Raw genomic sequence first — 21,067 nt, 5'->3', positions numbered from 1 at the left:
GGAAACAGCGAGCAGGCGAAGGAGCCGGGCAGGCGAAGCAGGGAGCAGAGCCGGGGCTATGCAGAGGGCAGACTCGATGGCCAAAAAATCCGCATGACCACCAAAAAAGCAAGCAACTGACAGTGGCCCGGTCGAAGAAGCGGCGAGCATGTGATGCCTGCGTCCTCTTCATACCGGACCGGAAGCGGACGTCGAGATTGTTACGGATCTCAGAGTACGGCGCTCCCGTTAGCAAGGGGGGGTTAATCCCCTTGTCTTGTTAAGCTGGCCGTCTCCGGTCCTGGAACTATCCCGCTCCTTTGCGGGATGAGATTGGCCAGGGTGATTGGTCAAAGGTTTCCCAAATACCTTCACCAATCTCTCCGCAAAGCAGGGAGATGAGTCCCTGCTCGAACCACGGAAGTGATGGTAATTGCCGAGCGGTTTAGCAATCCACGATCCGAGCCATTAACAAAAGGACTAAACCCGATTTAAAGCGGTTGGCCAAATCGTGCCACAGGTACTCAATTGTGGACAGGACGCAAGCGATCGGATGAGAGGAACCAAAGAATAAGAAGGGTGAAGGAAGAACAAATATGGTTTATTTACTACACTACAAGAGGAAACGAAAGAAGGGAATATACAAGAAGAGGAAATAAAAGGACATAGGGCAAGCTTATCTAAACAGTCTTAACTTATCACGACCCCAGGACAAACAGACAGACTCACACGGAATGGTAGCTGGTAGGGGAGGAAAGTCCAGGCAGATGGTTCCAGGCGATGGGATTGGTGTCCAGGCTCCGGGTCCGCGGGCGAAGAACGGCAGGCAGCTTCGCATCTCGTTGGCACGCGACCGGACCTTGCATATGCGAGGGGCTGGAAGCTGCGTACATATAGCGTGCCGAACGCTCTCAAAGCCAATGGCAGTTCGTATCAACCGATCGTCCCAAACGATCCTCTGCGCAATGTTCTTATCATTCGCCGCCTCTGCGCTGTTCTCTCAAGTTTGCCGATCATCTGCCGATCTTCTCTCCTCTCTGCCGATCATCTCCCCCGCATCTGCGCAAAATGGCTTCGCGCTCGCGCTTTTATTACAAGCCTCGCGTATCAAGCCACGTCCGCTTTGCTCCGCCTACCCATGAACACGCCTCGGCCCGGATTGGTCGTGAGGGTTCATCGGTACCTCCCCTCGTGACGCGTTGATGGGGCCACGCCTATGTTCCTGCCCGCTCCTCCCTTCTTCTCCCACTCTGCCACGTGGCTTATGGCGGCTTAGGGCGAGCTCCAGCTCAAAGGCAGCGAACGCTGCTGGCAAAGGCGCGCCATACAATTTGGAGAGGGTAAAGCCGCAAAATGAATAGGATGGGAATTTGAGAAGGGGGCTAGGTTATTTGATTAATACAACGCAGATTCAACTAGAGTCCCTGTATAAAGAGAGTTGCGCCATGCGCTGACCCGAGATTTCTGGTCACGTGATTTTGTGGCGCCATTTTGTGTCTAACTTCACCGTGCGTGAACGTCAGCTTGGTACGGGAATGTTGTTTATTGCCAAACAAAATGACTGGTTGTCCTGCTTTTGGTTGTTCAAACCAATCTGGGAAATATAAGATGTATAGATTTCCAAGTGATAAAGTCAGAAGACAAATTTGGGAAGCGAAAGTCAGACGAAAGAGCTGGAAAGCGATCGACTCCTCGAGACTCTGCCAGGTAGGCCCACGCCGCTTGATGATCGATGTTCAAAAGCAATTCTATCTGCTCGGGGTTTTTTTGGTTGTCTGTCCGTTGAAAACCCTTTTAAAGGGAAGTGATTTGTGTTTGTTTATAATCTTCAAGGAGCTGACCAAAAATGCATTTCCGTGGGAAGAACCCTGCTCAATTTTTTTCGGGTAGTCCTAGCGGACCGCATATTGTCATTGATTGATGAAATGTCCCGGTACAGTGACATTGCCTGGTCTGCGGTTGGGTAGTCTGCAGGCAATGTCACTGTACTTTTTCAGAGGGAATTAATTTTGATTTTATAGGGGTGGGAAACCCATGGTCCGTTTTGTTTTCAGTTGTCTGTCCGTCCATTCAAAACTTATTCCGAGGCAAGTTATTTTTTTGGTTTAAAATCTTTAGCCTAATCGGCAATCATAAAAGCAATTTTAGGGGGGGACCTGCTCAATTTTTTTGCGGGTTGTGCAGCCATCCATACGTCCAAAATTTGACGAGTTATTGTTTGCTTTGTACAGTGCTCATGCGTCTTGTGGCATATTTGCTCAAATATTTCCCACCCCGGGATTTATGGCCAAATTGTAGTGATGGAAGATTTTGCACATTGGACAATCCCTATATATTTAACCTGGTGACAGCTATCGTTCCCAAAACATACAATATTTCTAGGTGATTAATACAGTAAAACAGGTGTATTTGTGTACCCACATTTAAAACTGGCTCAACTTTCAAAAGCTGTTATCCCTGTTTGATATCAATATACATGTGGTCGATAGAGCTAGCGATTTGTCTGGCCATCTTCCGGAAGATTGTCCATGTGATTTTCTGTTGTGGAAGTACTAGTACATGACAGCTCATTAAAATTAAACTGTGTTGGTTATGCCCACACTCCTTTCTTATGGAGAGGATTAGATTGGATTTTGGGATTTTGCCCACACTCCACACTCTTATGTTATGCCCACACTTTTAGAAAGGAGTGTGGGCAAAATGCCCACACTCCTTTCTAAAAGTTATTAAAATTCAGAGAACGACAGCATTGGTTTGTCTTACTTATAATGTTAGCTCTTATATGCAGTGTTGGCTTGTAATATGCATTGCCATACCACTTTTAATATCACCACACAGCTCTTTTTCACGGCAATAGCTGAGTTTTTGACAAAACAAATATCACCTGTATGTAATAATAAGACTAAATATGTGTAGTATTTTTTTTTTTAGCAGGTTTAGAATATATCACGCCATATCGCGAATGTACATGTATATCTAATCCGACACACTTAGACACAAAATGGCGTCCAAATTTGAGTTGCCACAACTCTATATACAGGGACTCTAGATTCAACTATTGGAAACAGATCCTTACCTGAAACACACACTAATGAAATAACTAAAGAAGAAGCCTATGGTTCGCTACGTGTTGCTCGTGGCCTAACTAGGGTGCGACCTTTGACCTTTACGAAGGTAATATTTACAAGTTGTTATTTACAGTATTTACTAGTGAAGGATTCTCAAAACCGCAACAATATATATATATATATATATATATATATACACGTATATCTATATATATATATATATATATATATTTATATATATATATATCTATATATATATATATATATATATTTATATATATATATCTATATATATATATATATATATATATATATATATATATCTATATATATATATATATAATATATATCTATATATATATATATATAATATATATCTATATATATATATATATATATATATATATATATATATATATATATATATATATATATATATATAAAAAAAACAATATATATATATATATATATATATATATATATATATATACTGTATATATATATATATATATATATATATATATATTGTTGCGGATCTCGATCCCGTCGACGTACTAAAGGGGAGTTGAGCCCTTTTCCCCCTCGAGCTTCGAGTCCACGACGCCGCTACCCACTTTACACTCGTGTGGGCGGATTGCTGAGCAATTCCAGCCGCCAACCCCGCAGCGAGCGTGTGGAAGGGTTCCTGGTCAAATACCCGAGTACCTTAGATACACACGCCGCCACGAGGACGGGGGCTGAACCTCACACGAGTCACGCTGGTCTGACACACCCGAGCGGTTTGCGTGTCAGGTGACTCATGCCGTTAATTACTATGAAACCGATCGAGCGGTTTTTATCTCGTGCAATGCGAGGCCAATGGGGAAGAGACGTAGACGGCCAAGGTGGAAGCAAAATGCAGGTTTATTACACAATGGTACAATGGCCAGAGAGAAGAGACCCAGGATAGAAACTTAACCGTTCTTACATAATACCCAGACAAGGGCCCTCTGACTCACGCGGGGAATGGGAGGAAGAAGAGGACGTGCTCAAAGCATGGCCGCTTGGTGCAGCGCGCCCCGGACGGCTCGCTGGGCGTGTCCCTCGAGGATGTTCGCGGCAAGGACGTCGGCCTCCAGTCGTGCACGCACGGGAATCTCCGCAGTGTGTCCCGAAGTCGGCAAGGCAAAGCGCACGTGCAGGGAGCCCAGGCCGGAGATCGTTAGAGCACAGGACCACGAGAGAGATCGTCCTGCGAAAGCGTTTATCTCGAGAAAGCGAGGGCAAAATGAGAGAAAAAGCCAGGGAGAACAGGGCAGCAGAGAGTGGGGCAGAACGCAGAGAGCTCGAGCTTCGACCCAGACTTGAGAGAGAGTTTGGGGATCCGGGCCGGGTTTTATAGCCCCCCTCCGAAGTCCCACCAGAATGTTCCAAGGACCTCCCCTAGCCGCCGTTGCTGGCCACTCCCCTTTAGCTCCCATTGGCTGCCGTTGTTGGCCACTCCCCTTTAGCTCCCATTGGCTGCCGTTGTTGGCCACTCCCCTTTAGCTCCCATTGGCTGTTTTCCGCTTACCAGCCACTCCCTCCGGCTCCTCCCTCGGGCCTCCTCGACTTGTTCTAGGCCCAGCACATGGCATTCCAGGCCCAATGAGGCCTACCCTTACTTACCTGTCTCAATGCATACCAACACTGGGAAGGAGACTATACTTAACATTTAATAAGAAATAACTGAACTAAAGCGAGGCTACATGTTGTGGTGCAACTAACTATAGGGGGGTTGCCTTTATTTCCAAAACCACAACAATATATATATATATATAATATATATGTATATATATATATATATATATATATATATATATATATATATATATATATACTGAAACGCAAAAGAAACTTACCACCTTTGAAACCTTTAAATATCAACAATAACACTGCGTGTAGTAAATGTGTGAACTTATTTGTGGACAATAGTGTCCTCACTGTCAGACAAAACGGTCACGGATGGTCACTTGAACCTTCAATGGTCACTTCATAGCACAGCTGTTGAACAGCCGTTTTGACTGTCAGTGATTAGCCAAGGGGTACGGGATGATTTTAATGAGCTGCACGTGATGTCTTGATATTGGCTTTAAAAAGGCCAGTGCAAAATGGGCATTTTGACCGAAAAATTTGACCATTTTGACCAACTTCAAAAAGACCGAAAACGCAAAAGAAACTTATCACTTGTTTGAAATGTAATAAAATTGTAACAGTTCAAAATAAAACAAACCAACAATTGCTAATTGAAACATTGGCATTTTATTGATGACATGTCAAGTTTTTGACCAAGATACACCATCTCATCAGTTTGTTCTACAGTACAGAACAGCACAGGGTGCAATGTCAGTCCCCTTTCAATAGCGTGTGTGGCCACCATTGTTTCGGATACAGGCAGTGCATCGTCGGCGTATACTGCCTACCAGTCTTTGGATGGATTGCTGCTGGATTCTGTCCCACTCAGTCCTCAATGTCTGAAGCAGCTCTGCCCGTGTCCTGGCCCTGCCAACTACGCGTCTCCCAAGCTCATCCCACAGGTGCTCTGTGGGATTCAGGTCAGGGGAGAGCGCAGGCCACTGCATGGTGTTGATGTTCTCGCCTTGGAGAAATGCAGTGGTAAAGCGAGCAGCATGGGGCGAGCGTTGTCATGCTGAAAGGTTCTCAGTTCTGGGTGGTCTAGCAGGAATGGCAGCAGATGAGGTCGCAGGATGTTATCCACATACCGCTGGGCGTTAAGATTCCCATCCACAACCACCAGTGGCGTCCTGTACCGGCCTGATATGGCGGCCCACACCATCACACTTGGGCCACCCCACCTGTTGGCTTGACGCACGCAACAATCGGCATATCGCTCGCCAGTTCTTCTCCAGACACGCTCACGCCCATCAGGACTGTCCACACAGAACCTTGACTCATCGCTGAAAGCGACCTTGTTCCACTGCGGCAAGGTCCACCGCTGATGCTGCTGGCACCATCTCTGTCGGATGCGGCGATGGGCAGCCGTCATCACGGGGCCTCTGTATGGTCTTCTGGCAGTCAGACCATAGCCATGCAGTCGTCTTCGTGCATTATCATTGGAGATCCGTGGGTTTGCACGCCCCGGAGTTTCTGCCGCAGTGCGGGATGCTGGACGGAATCGATACCGCAGGTGACTTCGGACCATCTGCCTGTCCTGCCTTGCAGTGGTGACTCTTGGCCTCCCTGATCGAGGTCTGTCATCTGCAGAGTTGTGGAGGGTGTCTCTGTCCACCAGGGCCGATATCGTCTGGTGTGAACAGCCAAGGCGACGTGCCACCTCACGGTAGCTCAGTCCGCCTTGCAGCATGCCCAGGGCACGCTGCCGTTGATCCCTTGACAATCGTGGCATGTTGATTGAAATGCCCATTTTGCACTGGCCTTTTTAAAGCCAATATCAAGACATCACGTGCAGCTCATTAAAATCATCCCGTACCCCTTGGCTAATCACTGACAGTCAAAACGGCTGTTCAACAGCTGTGCTATGAAGTGACCATTGAAGGTTCAAGTGACCATCCGTGACCATTTTGTCTGACAGTGAGGACACTATTGTCCACAAATAAGTTCACACATTTACTACACGCAGTGTTATTGTTGATATTTAAAGGTTTCAAAGGTGGTAAGTTTCTTTTGCGTTTTCGGTCTTTTTGAAGTTGGTCAAAATGGTCAAATTTTTCAGTCAAAATGCCCATTTTGCACTGGCCTTTTTAAAGCCAATATCAAGACATCACATGCAGCTCATTAAAATCATCCCGTACCCCTTGGCTAATCACTGACAGTCAAAACGGCTGTTCAATAGCTGTGCTATGAAGTGACCATTGAAGGTTCAAGTGACCATCCGTGACCGTTTTGTCTGACAGTGAGGACACTATTGTCCACAAATAAGTTCACACATTTACTACACGCAGTGTTATTGTTGATATTTAAAGGTTTCAAAGGTGGTAAGTTTCTTTTGCGTTTCAGTATATATATATATATATATATATATATATATATATATATATATATATATATATATATATATATATATATATATATATATATATAATTTCAGAACACATCTGGTCACAAGTGTGCCTCACAGACCGGGTCCTCATTCGAGGTCCTCAACATCATCCACATGCAGCAGCTACACCCGGATGTGTACATACCCCCACCCCCAGCCAGTGAGAACACAGACTGCAACAACAAAACCGCCTCCACTCCCAGCCCCTCATCCACTCACTCACATGCCAAAAAAAAAACAACGGACCACCACCATTTCAACATGCACCACTCAAACAAAAACATTCATGCAAAACCACATCCACTCCTGCAACACACACACACACACACACACACACACACACACACACACACACACACACACACACACACACACACACACACCATTCACACATCTCCATTTCTCTTCCACCCTCAGTCACTACCCCTTTAGACTGAAATGAAGCACCACCCACAACCTCAACCTACACCGTTTGACGTGCCTCCATAAACTTCCTCCATATCCAAAGTGAGCCTTTCAAGGCAACCTGGGCAACTTTGTCACACATCCACCTCCTTTCTGTCCCACACACTCCAAGCTGAGCAAGAAATGCAGAAAAGGAATTGCCAATATACCCTCTACACCCCACCTCAAATGGCTGACATGAAACTCGCCAACCCTTCTCCCGACACTCTGCCTCCAGCTCACTGTACTTTCCTCTCTTCCTCTTGAGCACTTCCTCCATGTCCTCTTCCCAAGGTACAGACAATTCCCCTAAGATGACCTGTCTTGTTGCACCTGGCCGGATGAAAATGTCAGGCCGCAACCTTGTCACACAGATCTCCTCTGGAAATACCAATTGTGACTTTAGGTCTGCCACCATCTGCCAATCACAAGCACCTGACAGCCCTCTTGCTTTCCACCTCCTCCTATTTCCACCTCTTACCACTTGGCCCTCTTTGACAAACAACACCTCTCCCCCATCGGTCTCCTTCTCCACTCTTGTCTCTCTCGATCTCAGCACCTCTTGTTGCACCATCTGCACTACCACCGCCAGCACCTGATCATGCCACCACTTGTATCTTCCTGCCGCCAATGCTACTGAGCATGCACTCAGTGCATGCTGCACCGTTCCCAAACCTCCACACAAGGAACATCTCTCCTCCTGCAACAACGCCCACAATCTCATGTTTACTGGTGACGGAAGCACATCATACATTACCCGCAACAGGAACCTCAACAATATTGGCTCCATCCTCCAAATCTCTTGCCACTTCAATGTCCACACCCGCACACCTTCCCACCTAGTCCAAGCACCTTGCTGTACCTGTCTGACTGCTTTCACGTATCTCCCCTCCTTCTCCTTTCTTCTCACCTCCATCTCAACCATCTTCCTCCTCTCTTTCACACATGCCTTTCCCCATCGCTCATGGTTCATCCACCAGAAGCCATGCTTCCCATGCTGTACCATCCCCACGACCTCCTCCTGTATATATACAGACTTGGCATTTAAAATGGAATATTTTTTTGTGGGGGTGAACTAACTTTTCAAGATGACTTAGAACCAAAAGTTCATTGGAATTATGTTGAAATTATTCTAGATTTTGTTAATGTGACCTTTAAAAGAAACAAAAACCACATTTGACATTTCGAAGCAAATAAATTGATCCTTGAAAGTGATGTAAACTGATATCGAACTCGATTCACGGACAGTACTGTGTTAAACTTCTGTACGTTTTCCAGAAGTATCTCTTTATTTTGCACATTAGCCAATTTTTTTTTCAACAAAAACAAAAGCTAAATTATGACTGGGATTACGGACAGTAAAACTACAGTTCAGTACTTCGTGTAACCCCCACGAGCATTCAGGAGAGCACGTACACGTCGAGGCATGCTGTTCACGAGATTTGCCAAGGTTTGGACAGGAATCGTTTGCCATGCAGTGACAATAGTCTGCTGCAATTCACGCACAGATGTAGGCTGCTGGTCCAAGTTGTCGATTTGACGCGTTAATTCTGCCGACAAGTTCTCTATCGGATTCATATCCGGGGACATGGCAGGCCACTCCATATGCTCTACATCACGGTCAGCAAGAAAGTGTTGGATCATGCGAGCACGATGAGGCCGTGCATTGTCATCTTGGAAGACAAAGTTTCCTTGAAAGGCTGCACGAGCAAATGGAAGCAATGTTTCTTCCAGAATGACCCTGTACTTGAACTGGTTTGGGTTTCCATTCAGAATAACCAGGTCAGTTTTGCCCCCTGCATGAAAAGCAGCCCAAATGGTCACCCCACCACCTCCAGCTTGGACTCTTGGCACTATACAATCTTCGTTGTGGGCTTCATGCACTTGTCTGCGCACTCAGACGTGGCCATCTTGACGATAGACCAGAAATCTAGACTCATCACTGAAGGTCACGTGATTCCAGTGTCCTGGGTGCCATTGACGGTGCTCTCTGGCCCACTGCAATCGGCGCTGGCTGTGTTGTCTGGTCAGGCGTGGCTTTCTCAGGGGACGCCTGGCACGATAGCCTGCTTGAACCAGTCGTTGGTTGACTAGCCTTCTGGATACAGGCACATTTGTCAGTTGCTGCCACTCAGCCCTAAGCCGATTAGCTGACTTGGTACGGCCATTGCAGACTAACCGGTGCAGCTGGCGATCATCTCTCCTTGTGGTTCTGCGTGGACATCCTGGCCTCGGTATTGGAGTAGGGACACCCCTCTGAGCATTTCGTTTCAGGATCTTTGACACCTGACCTTGAGTGATGCCATACTGCCCAGCAATAGCACGCTGTTTCATGCCAGAATTTCGTAAAGCCAACACTCCATGACAAACAGCATTGTCAAGTTGACGGACCATCTCCAGAGGAAGCGGCAATAACTTTTGTAGACGTGCAGCAGTTGTTTTCCACTAATACAGAACGCAACAACCCTTATATACCCGATTGTGAAGCCAATCGTCAAATGTACCTGTCCTTTCATTTTGTCACGCCACCTGTGATATAATCCTGTTATTGACTTCTTGCTGCGAAAGACAATCAGTGACATGGTTCATTCAACAAAGACATCACCGAAGGGTAAAAGAAACTCAACAGATTGCTATACTGAGTTCAGAAAGTAAACCCAAGTCAAGAAAAAAAAAATATTCCATATTAAATGCCAAGTCTGTATATATATATATATATATATATATATATATATATATATATATATATATATATATATATATATATGTATATATATATATATATATATATATATATATATATATATTTATATATATATATATATATATATTTTTTTTTTAAATATATATTTATATATATATTTATATATATATTTATATATATATATATATATATATATATATATATATATATATATATATATATATAATATATATATATATATATATATATATAATCTGAAGATTAAATCAGACGCGGACGTAGCTTCAGGACATCAATCTTTAATTTTCGACAAGCTTTCGACCAACAAAGGTCTTCTTCTTAGTCTACAGAAACAACAGGCATGTATATCAGACAAGTATTATCGTGATATGTGTGTAAGATGTGTGATATGTGTAGAAAATGCATACAAAAGGAAGAGCCACGCTAAAGCTCACTCACCGTCCCCAAGTTCAACGGAAGTGAAGCGCAGCTTACAGTTACCGTTCGCGTTACAGTTCGGTGCACGTGCGTATACAAATATAGAGATACATACATACATATGAATATAATATACATATGAATATATGAATATATGCTTGTGTGTTTATGTATGTATGTGTCTCTATATTTGTATTTTCTTTTATTTGTATTTTCTTTCCTATATTTGTATTCTTATTATATATAAGAAAAGTATTTTCCGCTTCTTTTAGAAGCTTTGTGAGCCATTTTAGGCTGTCTTTTTTTTTTACAATTTCCCAAACAAGGTAGGTTGTTGTGCCTCTGTATATCAATAAGAATCTGTCCAGCTTGGTTTGAAAAGCTCTCCGGTATCTCTGATTTTGGGCATTTCTATCACCGCCACCAAAGGTGGATGGAGGTTATGTTTTCACCCCTGTCTGTCTGTATGTTTGTTTGTCTGTCTGTCCGTTTGAGACCAAGATATCTCAAAAAGTTGTGGACGGATTCGGACAAAATTTGACAGAGATATAGCGAATGTGCGAAGGATGAAATGATTGGATTTTGGTGAAGATCCGGATTCGGCTAGTCGGCGTTTAAAAGTGATTCTTCACCATTGGGAGTTAGGGCCAAAAACTATACATAGCAGGATATCTCAAAAGGTTATGGATCGATTTGGACGAAACTTGTTGGACAGGTTGTGTGTGTGACAAGGAAGAATCATTTCGATTTTGGTGAAGAATGTTTCTACATTATATAAATTCTGTATTGTGATTTTCTGGTCTACTCCGAGATACAAAACGTAAACTGTTCACCAGGCGGAGGTATGCTCTCTACTGAGTGCCGTTCTTGTTTTTATTAAAATGACCGACATAATGTTCTGCCAAACCATTTGTAGCAGGGTGTCTTGGGGCAGTCATGGTATGCTTAATGTCATTTGTCGTGAGAAACTCTTTGACCACGGTACTGGTAAATTGGCTGCCTTCACGAGGTGCTAAGGTCACGAGGTGCATACCGAAAACACTGAAAACATGACGAAGGCTTTGAAGTGTTTTTGGAAGTCGTGTTCACCATGGGAATTATTTCCAGGTACTTTGAATGAATATGCATGCACCAGAACAAAAAAATATTCTCTCCTTGAAAGGGCACGCAAGGTCCAAATGAAGTCCTTTACAGGGACCAGCAGGCCAAGACCACGCAGGAGCAGGCTGGCTCCCTGGTGGTATTCACATTCTCCTGCCACATGACACACAATTTCACAGTACTTTTGATGTCTGTCGATATTTGGCCATCACAGGTGTCTGCAGGCCATTTGTTTCATTTTTACGATGCCTGAATTTTCAGCATGTAAATCATTTCGAAGAATCTGCTGAAGGAATGTGGAAATAACTACACAAGAATCCCACAATACAATATCATCTTTTACAGAAAGTTCCAGTCTTTTGTTGTGATAAGGATGAATCGCATCCTCTGGATTTTCATTCCAGCCATGTTTTCTGAAATGAAGTACTTTACTGAGAACTGGGTCCTTCTTTGGATCCTCTGGATCCTCTGGGTTCCTCTGGATTTTCTCTGGATTTTTTCATTTGTGGATTTTCTGGATTTTTCTGGATTTCTGGATTTTTTTCATTTTCTGGATTTCAAATTTTTTCTGGATTTCTGGATTTCAATTTCAATTTGATTTCAATTTCAATTCAATTTGATTTCAAAATTTCAATTTCTGGATTTCTGGATTTCAATTTCTGGATTTTTCAATTTCATTTCTGGATTTTTCTGGTTTTCTGGATTTTTTCTCTGGACTGAGAACTGGGTCCTTCTTTGGATCCTCTGGGTCCCTCTGGATTTTTTGGGGATTTTCTCTGGATTTTCTCTGGATTTATCTTGAACTGGGTCCTCTGCATTTTCATTCCAGCCATGTTTTCTGAAATGAAGTACCCGACTGAGAACTGGGTCCTTCTTTGTTTCTGCCGCGACGCCATAAACTTTCATGATCTCGTCATTTTTCACCAAAAGTACTTCAACAGTCACTTGTTCAGGGTGTGTAGGAAACCCTGTATAGAGCTATTGCGGAAGTAAATCCGCATAAACATTTTCCTTGGCCTTGATGACTATATGGTGTAGTCGTCAGCTGCCAAAATGACCACCTCTTGATCCTTGCTGATGCTAACTGTAACACTGGTTTGTGCTCGTCAAATAGAGTTGCCAGAGGTTTATGATCTGTAATTTGTGTGAAGTATCTCCCCAGAGGTATTGTCGAAATTTAATAACACCAAACACTGTTCCCAACGATTCCTTCTCAACCTGGGAGTAATTTTTCATAGTCGTTCATAGTTCTCGATGTGTAGGCTGTAACTCACCATCTTGACTGGGCTGAAGTGAAGTAGGACTGCCCCCACCCCGATGGAGGACCCATCTGCTTGAAGAAACAAGCCAGCATTAGGGTTGTGATGACGTAGAACAACTGGAACACAAATAATAATAATAATAATAATGCATTTATTTTATATAGCGCTTTTCAGGAAGCCCAAAGACGCTTCAGACAAATCAGCTTTAAAAAATTTTTGAACGAATTACGTTTGACCATGCCCTATTTCCATTTCACCTCTTTTTCTTAGAAGCCTGAACAAAGGAGACATGATGTCGGTGAAATCTGGAACAGAGCAGCGAATGAAATTTGTGAGGCCAAATGACTGCAGTTCTCCCACGTTTTTGGGAGCCGCTGCCTGTTTGATTGCTTCAAGCTTCTGTTTAGTAGGGAAAAATCCCGCAGCCAAAATAACAAACCCAACATACTCAATCTCGTCCAGTATGAGGAGAAACTTGCCCAGCATGAGATAACCAAGATGAGCATACACAGCTAACTCAATCTGTCCATCACATCTTCTTGCCCAAACCATTTCCCCCTAGTCTTCCTGGTCCATGACCAAAAGTAAAACAGCAAACTTTGTAATATCCTTTCACCATGGAGGTAGTCATTACTTTATGAAGGTTGATTTTTTATTCCGATGCATTTATAAACTAGATGGTATTCATAGAATACTTACCCTGTGCAGTCAACTTGTTGCGAGCGAACTCTTCTGTTTTTTAACATTTTTTTTTTGATCCAATATGGCTGCCAGACCACGTGAGCGATGACATCATAAATTTCTATTCTCTAATATAATTGTTGCGTAGATCACGCTCAATACATTTCAAACTGATCAGACTAAGCGTTGTCCCTGTCGAAGTATGACGTCATAATTATGGCACCAATGTCGTCATGGTTAACAACACCTATTCCCCATATAGAGTTCTTTACATGAGCCATGTTTAAAATTTTTCCATGCAGCGGTTTTGGAGATATAGAGGTGCAACATTTTTCGGTTTTTCCAAGATGGCACCTGTACCACATGAGGTATGACGTCATGATTATCATTAAAATATTCTACATGAGGAGGCGCTCCTATGTTGAAAATTTCGTGCCCATCAGACCAACAGTTGCTGAGAAAAAAAAATTCACAATGATCGGATAAGTGTTGTACTTGTCGAATTATGACGTCATAACAAAGGCACCGATGACGTTATCATTATCATATCTTATTCCCCAAGGGCAGTACTTGACAATGAGCCATGTTTCAATTTTTTCCATTGAGCGGTCTGGGAGATATAGAAGTGTAACATTTTTCCAAGATGGCGTCCGTACTACGTGACCTATGACGTCATAATTATGAATACAAAAATTATACAGGCGGAGGCGCTTCTATGGTAAAATTTCGTGTCAATCGTACCAACGGTTACAGAGAAAATGAATTTTTAAAATGCAGACACGTACGGCACACGGCACACGTAGGCAAATGAATGCTTAACCCCGCTTTTCGCTTCACGAGCGCAGAGTAACAACTTTAGTGTTTCAGTTTCCGTTCACGTCGATTAATCTTATACATATTCATTTTACCATTAGTAAGAGCCTACCAGGAGAGCCAAAAGGTATCCGTACTCACCTTTGAGCTGTATATCCTGTGCTGGAATGTCGATTCTGCCATAGAGTGTCACGCTGCACCAGTTTGGTAGATGAAAATCCCCTGACAAACATGGTGGTAAACCAAAACACAAGACATCATTTTAGCGAGGAAAGAGCACTTTTAATCACTCATAGAGAAAGCATAACACAGCATTCACCGACCCGAGGGGCAAAGCGCCACCCAGGTCACGCCAGGCGGAGCAACGTCTTTCCTTAACAACACAACCAAAGTACATCGACACTCGCATCACCGCTTTTTCTCTCAGATTACATTCTAATTGTTCGACTAAGTTAACCAGCTGGAACAGCAAGCCCAGGATAATGTAAACACAGTATCATTGCATTTGAATTTAAATGTAACTTTTGGCACCGGTGTTTCGCATGCAAGGTTTGGCATCAATGTTTGCGCTCTCCACTAGTAGTACATTGGTCGTTGGTGGTCATTAAAGACTCCACTGTGTCATTAGTAAAGGGTAGACGAGTAATATTGCCAGCACCTGAAAAAAGTACCGTACAAAATCCTGCTCTAACTAACAGAGGCCATTGCATCAGTGGTACAGCCGCAGTCCCAGCAAAGAAGCAAACCAGCAGTCGCATGCTGCTCATGAATGAAAACTCTTATCAAGTATTGTCATTCTTCGAGTCGTATGTTCTGTTTGTCATGTGTTTTTACCCTTTTAACTTATCATTTCTACTTTACAGCTAGCAAGACTGAGTGGAGCTGCCAATGGGGCAGAAACGGCCGAGCGTGGCCCGGCTCACACGGCCCACATTGACTTTGCTGTGGCTCGCTGTCCTTGTGGCCCAGCATTCATGTCCTACGTTTGCCCGTGTACGCCAGGCTTCAGGTATGGACTCTTTTCTTTAGCATCAATGCCTCTATCTTCATGTCATTACTGCAGTAAATGCCTCTGATAGACACCAAATGTGAAAGGATAACTGTACTAACTTGTGAAAAAACACACCTCATGCAATTTTAGGAAGGTATCAGCATCCGAGGAACTACACTGAGATTTCTGTGCGATTTCAATGACATGGATTTATTTTTAGCAAATATTTTGATGCATTCATCATTTGAAATGTCCAGTCTATTCTCGGGCATCGGAACTCAAGGGAATTCCCGATTGCAAGTGCCAATGTCGAGGTCAGCGAATATCCCATCTGATGCACAGTTGGGGCCAGGTGTCTCATGGAGATTAGGTGTTGCAGCCAAATTACCTCCTCTCTGTTGGTCATTGGTGAGCCAGCTGGGGTTTTTTCTGGCACCCTGATTGGAAAAACGTTCCTGAGATTTGCTCGTGTTTCAGAAACTTTTGAATTCAAATACAATACTTAACAGTGCTGCTTGTAGACGTGTTTTTAACTTTCTACCTCTGGGCTGCCAGTCCAGTATCCTCACTAAACATCTACTCACACCCTGTCCCATTGCTGCACCTGATTGTGTTACGGATCCGTCACTTCCGCCTTTGTTTTTTATTACATACTTGTAGGATTTTTAGTTTCAGGTAATATTGTTGTTAAGATTTTTGTGTGAAATGGAGATGACTTCAGTAAAAGGTGAAAATAAATGTTTGTGAAGGGAAAAGGAAAACGCTGCAAAGGAACCGGAAGAGGAGAGAGATCGAGGTGGGCAGAGAGAGTAGGAGACAGCTGTGAGTCGCATCGAGGCTGCGAGCGGACTTTTTTTTTGATATTGGTCGCGAATGAGTGAGGCTTTTCGGGGGAGGGACTGCCCGCGACATCGTCATATATTGCGAGTGCAATTAAACCTGCGTCTCAGGTTTTATCATCAAGTGTGAGTCATTGTTGGAGGGAATCAGTTCCTCCATTACAGGCCGATACGCCATTTTGTCCTTGAAGAGACTGTCCGTGTGGTGCATCTTGTTTTGTCATTGGGATTCCCATATCGACATCATCGTGTTGATTGCCGTTGGTTTACATTTCGGCTCATCACAAAATAACTCTCCATTCACCTTCACTCTTTCGTTCCTCTTTTCTCCCGCCTCTGGAACAAACTCCCTCACTCTATTCAATCCCACTCCTCCCTCCAGGTCTTTAAAACAACTGTTCACCACCATCTCTTGTCTTCCCCCATCCAAAACCTTGATCTTTTCTACTCATGTTAATTCACCCCAGATCCACTTTCTTGAAATTCCGACTTCTTTCCTGGAAGACCTAGCAGTGTCCATGTGTTTTATACCTCTACCCCCCCCCCCTCCGTGCCTCCTCCCCCCAAGCCCCCTCTCTCCCACAGATCTCCCGATGTCCCTGCTCTCAAATGTTGTACTTGTGTGCTTCCCTCTCTCTCCCCATCTTGTCTCCCGCTCCCTTTATCTTATGTTTTATGTGTCAGTTTGTCTTTTTGTGATTAATGTTAGCTCTTACACAAGCCTCGATCTTGTATACAAAAAAAAAAAAAATTCCCATATCAACCTCTCACCTCGTAACTCCTCGTTCACCGTCGTGCCAATACCTGCCTGTTCTCGTCATTCTGCACGGCTTCAACCAGCGTGGAGATCCGTGCACGGACTTTGGGGAATGTTACATTCCACTCATGTTGGGTGTATCGTGAGTTTATTGCTTTGAGAGCATTGGGGAATGATGGTACCATCATATGTATTGTTCATTTGATGCACATGATATTCTCATTGTACTTTCTTTAATAGTGTTATTATTGTGTATGTGAGAGTTATTAATACAATTACTTGTTTTGTTCTACAATTGCATTAGTGTGGTTTTACCATGGTTTATTAGAACACGAAAAATAACAAATCTTTCTGCCGTGTTCCCGCTCCAGACTCTGAGGTGCACCGTAACCGGGGTTTGGGGAGGTAATACGAAACGATTGTCATTGGCAAATCTTGTTTCATTAACCTATTTGACTATGTGCAGTGCAAATTGAGGAATGAGGAATTGCATGCAAAGATTTAATGTGAAATTCTGCCCCAATGATGAAAAATGAAAGGCAGGTATTAAACTAGAGCAATGCGACTGTGTCGCCAATATGCCTCCGCATCGTCCCACAACCGTTAGACGCCCGAGTTCGCTCTCCTAAAAATAAACAAGTTTGATTTAAATCCCTTCAGCTGTTTCCAAGTATCACATTTTCACCAGCCAGGACAGGTTTCACATCGATCGGTGAAGCGGTTTCAGAGAAGGGATTAAAAAAAAAAAACGGCTTTCAAGCTAAAATGGCTGCCACATCACGTGACATATGACCTTCAAAAATGTACACTCTGCATATGTATGGATAGGGGATCACGTTTGTCAAATTTAGAGTTGATCTGATAAGGTTTCTTTTCTATCCAATATGGCCATTTCATCATTTTAAAACTATATGCAACAATGGTGTTAGATGATATTTGTAAAATTTCGCAACAATAGAGTAAGCGGTTTCAGAGATATAATTATTGAATATTTTCCTTCAATCCAATATGGTTACCACACCATGTGACCAATGACGTTTTCATGGTCATCTTTTAATCGACATGCCTAGTCAATGACACACGTAAAGTTTTGAGTCAATCGATTTGGTGGTTTGGGAGAAGATGTGTTTTTTTAAGGTTTTAGGTTAAATCCAATATGGCTGCCAAACCATGTGACCTATGATGTCATAAACTTAATATTTCAATACAAATGGGTCATATATCATGTGCTTGCAATTTCAGATTTTTAGGATAAGGAATGAAATTAAAACATTTTTGGCTGGTATACCACATCACCTATGATGTCATCATTATCATGCTTTTATTCCCCATTGGGAGGACTTGACAATGTGCCAAGTTAAAAAAAATTCCATTCAGCGGTTTCCGATAAATACATTTTTTATTTATTTGCGTTTATTCCAAGATGGCTGCCATACCACGTGACATATGACGTCACAATTATGATAAAACATTCCGAATGGGTGTCACTCCTACCCTTAAAGTTTCGTCCCAATTGGACATGTGGTTGCTGAGAAAAACGAGGTTTATCCCGTACGGAAGGACGGACGGACAGACAACCCTAACACATAATGCCTCTGGCCACCTTCGTGGGCGGAGGCATAAAAAACGAACAATGCCGCACTCAACAGGTCATTGCTATTTCGCAACTGATTGCTGTAAAGAAGTGCTTCTGGTTTACTGTTGACATTGGTACAGGCCAAACAGCATTGCCATATAAAGAAAATCAGTAACCTATTGATTAGGTGCAGGATTTGAGACATTTTGTAAGAATATTAAGATATTTGTGGGATGCATTTATAAGGCTGCTAGTATGGGGAGAAGCAGAGGAGAGAGTGGTTCATGGAGAATTCAAAAAAGTTGATTATGGGGGATCTGAATGTGCTCGGGAGAGATGGGGTCCAGGAATGGGGAAAGAGCAGAACCGAGAATGAATTTCTAAATGTATTCCAGGATTGCTTTTTAATACAGTTTGTAGGAAAGCTCACGAGGGAGAAAAGGGTGGTGTGGTGTTATATCTTTTGTTTTTTAAGGAATGATCCAAATCTGGTGAAGGAGGTAGAGGTAGGAGAACATCTAGGGACAAGTGAATACAACACAGTATGTTCAACTATGTTGTTGAAATGTGGAGCAAGGATAGTTAAGGTAAGACTGTTATATTTCAGGAAGGCAAACTTTAAAGGTATGAGAAGAGAAATAGTTGCTTTAGATTGGGAAAAGCTAACAAGTGGGCAGTCTGCATTAGAGAAATGGGCAACTTTAAAGGAGAAATTGCTTAGGGGGCAGAGAAGGAATGTTCCAGTGAGGTGTAAAGGTAGAGAAAGAAACCAGTGTGGATGAGCAGGGAGATAAGTAGTTATTAAGCAAAAGCATAAGGCATTCATTAAGAACAAAAAAAAAGCACTGGAGTCTGAATCACATCAGCATTGGAGTAAACAAAGGCTAGTTAAGAAAGTATAAATAGGTGAGCCAAAATAGAATATGGTCAAAAATATTAAGCAAAGCGGCAAGGCTTTCTTTAAGTATTTAAGGGGTAAACAAGAGGTTAAAACAAGTACAGGCTGCTTATAGAATAGCACAGGAGAATTGGTGGGTGATGAAGGTGAGATGGCAGGCTTATTAAATAGTTAATCTGCGCTCGCGAAGCGAAAGGCGGGGTTAAGCATTCATCTAAGTTAAGCATTCCACTGATTTACTCACCTGCTTTAACCTCACTCAACATGTCGACTTTCCTACCCATATCCGTGGTCACATTTTGGACCTTGTCTGCTCCACTGGATTAAATTTGCACCATCTCTCTGGCTCCGACCTCACCCTCTCTGACCACTTAGCCATCACTCTGACCATCAACATCCCCGCCCCAACACCAAGGCATTATCGCACAATCAACTTCCGTAAGCTAAACGCTCTTTCACCTACCTCATTCTCATCCACCCTCTCTGAAAAAATGTCCACTTCTCCCTTCATTGACCTCCACACCCCTTCCGACCTCACTGACTACTACAACCACACTCTCTCCTCCTGCCTTGACCAGCTTGCGCCTGTAAAAACCAAAACAGTTTCTTTCACCCATTCTGCTCCCTGGTTTACCCCTGAACTCCGCCTGATGAAAACTCGTGCTCGCCAACTTGAAAGACTCCGCAATAAAACGGGTCTCACAGTTCACTCCCAAGCCTACAAGGACCACCTACAACACTACAAAGATGCCCTCTCCCGCGCCCGCTCTGCCTACTACTCTCAAATTATCCACTCTGGCTCCGGAAACCCAAAAGCACTCTTCTCGACAATAAACAAACTCCTCCGCCCCCTGAACACCACCACCCAGTCATTCACAGTAGACAACTGCATCTCCTTCCTCTCTTTCTTCCAACGCAAAATTGACAACATCTACAACAGCTTGACCACCGCTGCACCCACTCCCCCTCCAACCACCTGCCCCCCCTTGTCCTGCCATCCCCTGTCTCGGTTCTCCCCAATCTCCCCTACTGACCTCTCTGAACTCCTCATAGGAATGAAAACTGCCACCTGCACTCTTGACCCCATCCCCTCCAGCTTTGTCAAAGCCTCCCTCCCTGCTCTCTCTCCACTTATCATTGCAACAATAAACTCCTCCCTGTCTACAGGCATCGTCCCACCTTCCCTCAAAATTGCTGCTGTTACCCCCATTCTAAAAAAACCTGGTCTAAACCCTGACACCCTAAACAACTTCAGACCCATCTCCAACCTACCCTTTCTGTCAAAAGTTTTGGAACGCGCTGTAGCCACTCAACTCAAACATCATCTCTCTGCCAATAACCTGTATGAAACATTCCAATCCGGATTCCGCTCCAACCACAGTACTGAAACTGCTCTCCTCAAAATCACCAACGACCTTCTCCTCTTCTCTGACGCTGGCAACCTCAACATTCTCGTCCTCCTCGACCTCAGCGCTGC

At 43.5% G+C, this 21,067-nt stretch overlaps 1 protein-coding gene across 1 annotated transcript in view; it reads left to right on the top strand.

Annotated features, from left to right (window-relative positions):
• LOC137424983 (chemokine-like protein TAFA-2) overlaps positions 1–21,067 on the top strand; it is a 436,603-nt gene that overhangs the window by 198,435 nt on the left and 217,101 nt on the right. Inside the window, exon 2 of the mRNA XM_068112926.2 lies at positions 15,393–15,538. Within this exon, the coding sequence (XP_067969027.1) occupies positions 15,418–15,538 (121 nt within the window). The 5' untranslated portion in view covers positions 15,393–15,417. The remainder of the gene's footprint in view (positions 1–15,392; positions 15,539–21,067) is intronic.

Source organism: Myxine glutinosa, chromosome 4, assembly GCF_964187855.1.
Source record: "Myxine glutinosa chromosome 4, kmMyxGlut1.1, whole genome shotgun sequence".
Classification (NCBI taxonomy): Eukaryota; Metazoa; Chordata; class Myxini; order Myxiniformes; family Myxinidae; genus Myxine; species Myxine glutinosa.
The sequence above is the reverse complement of the archived record's forward strand: the minus strand, read 5'-3'. Positions and strand labels throughout refer to the sequence as shown.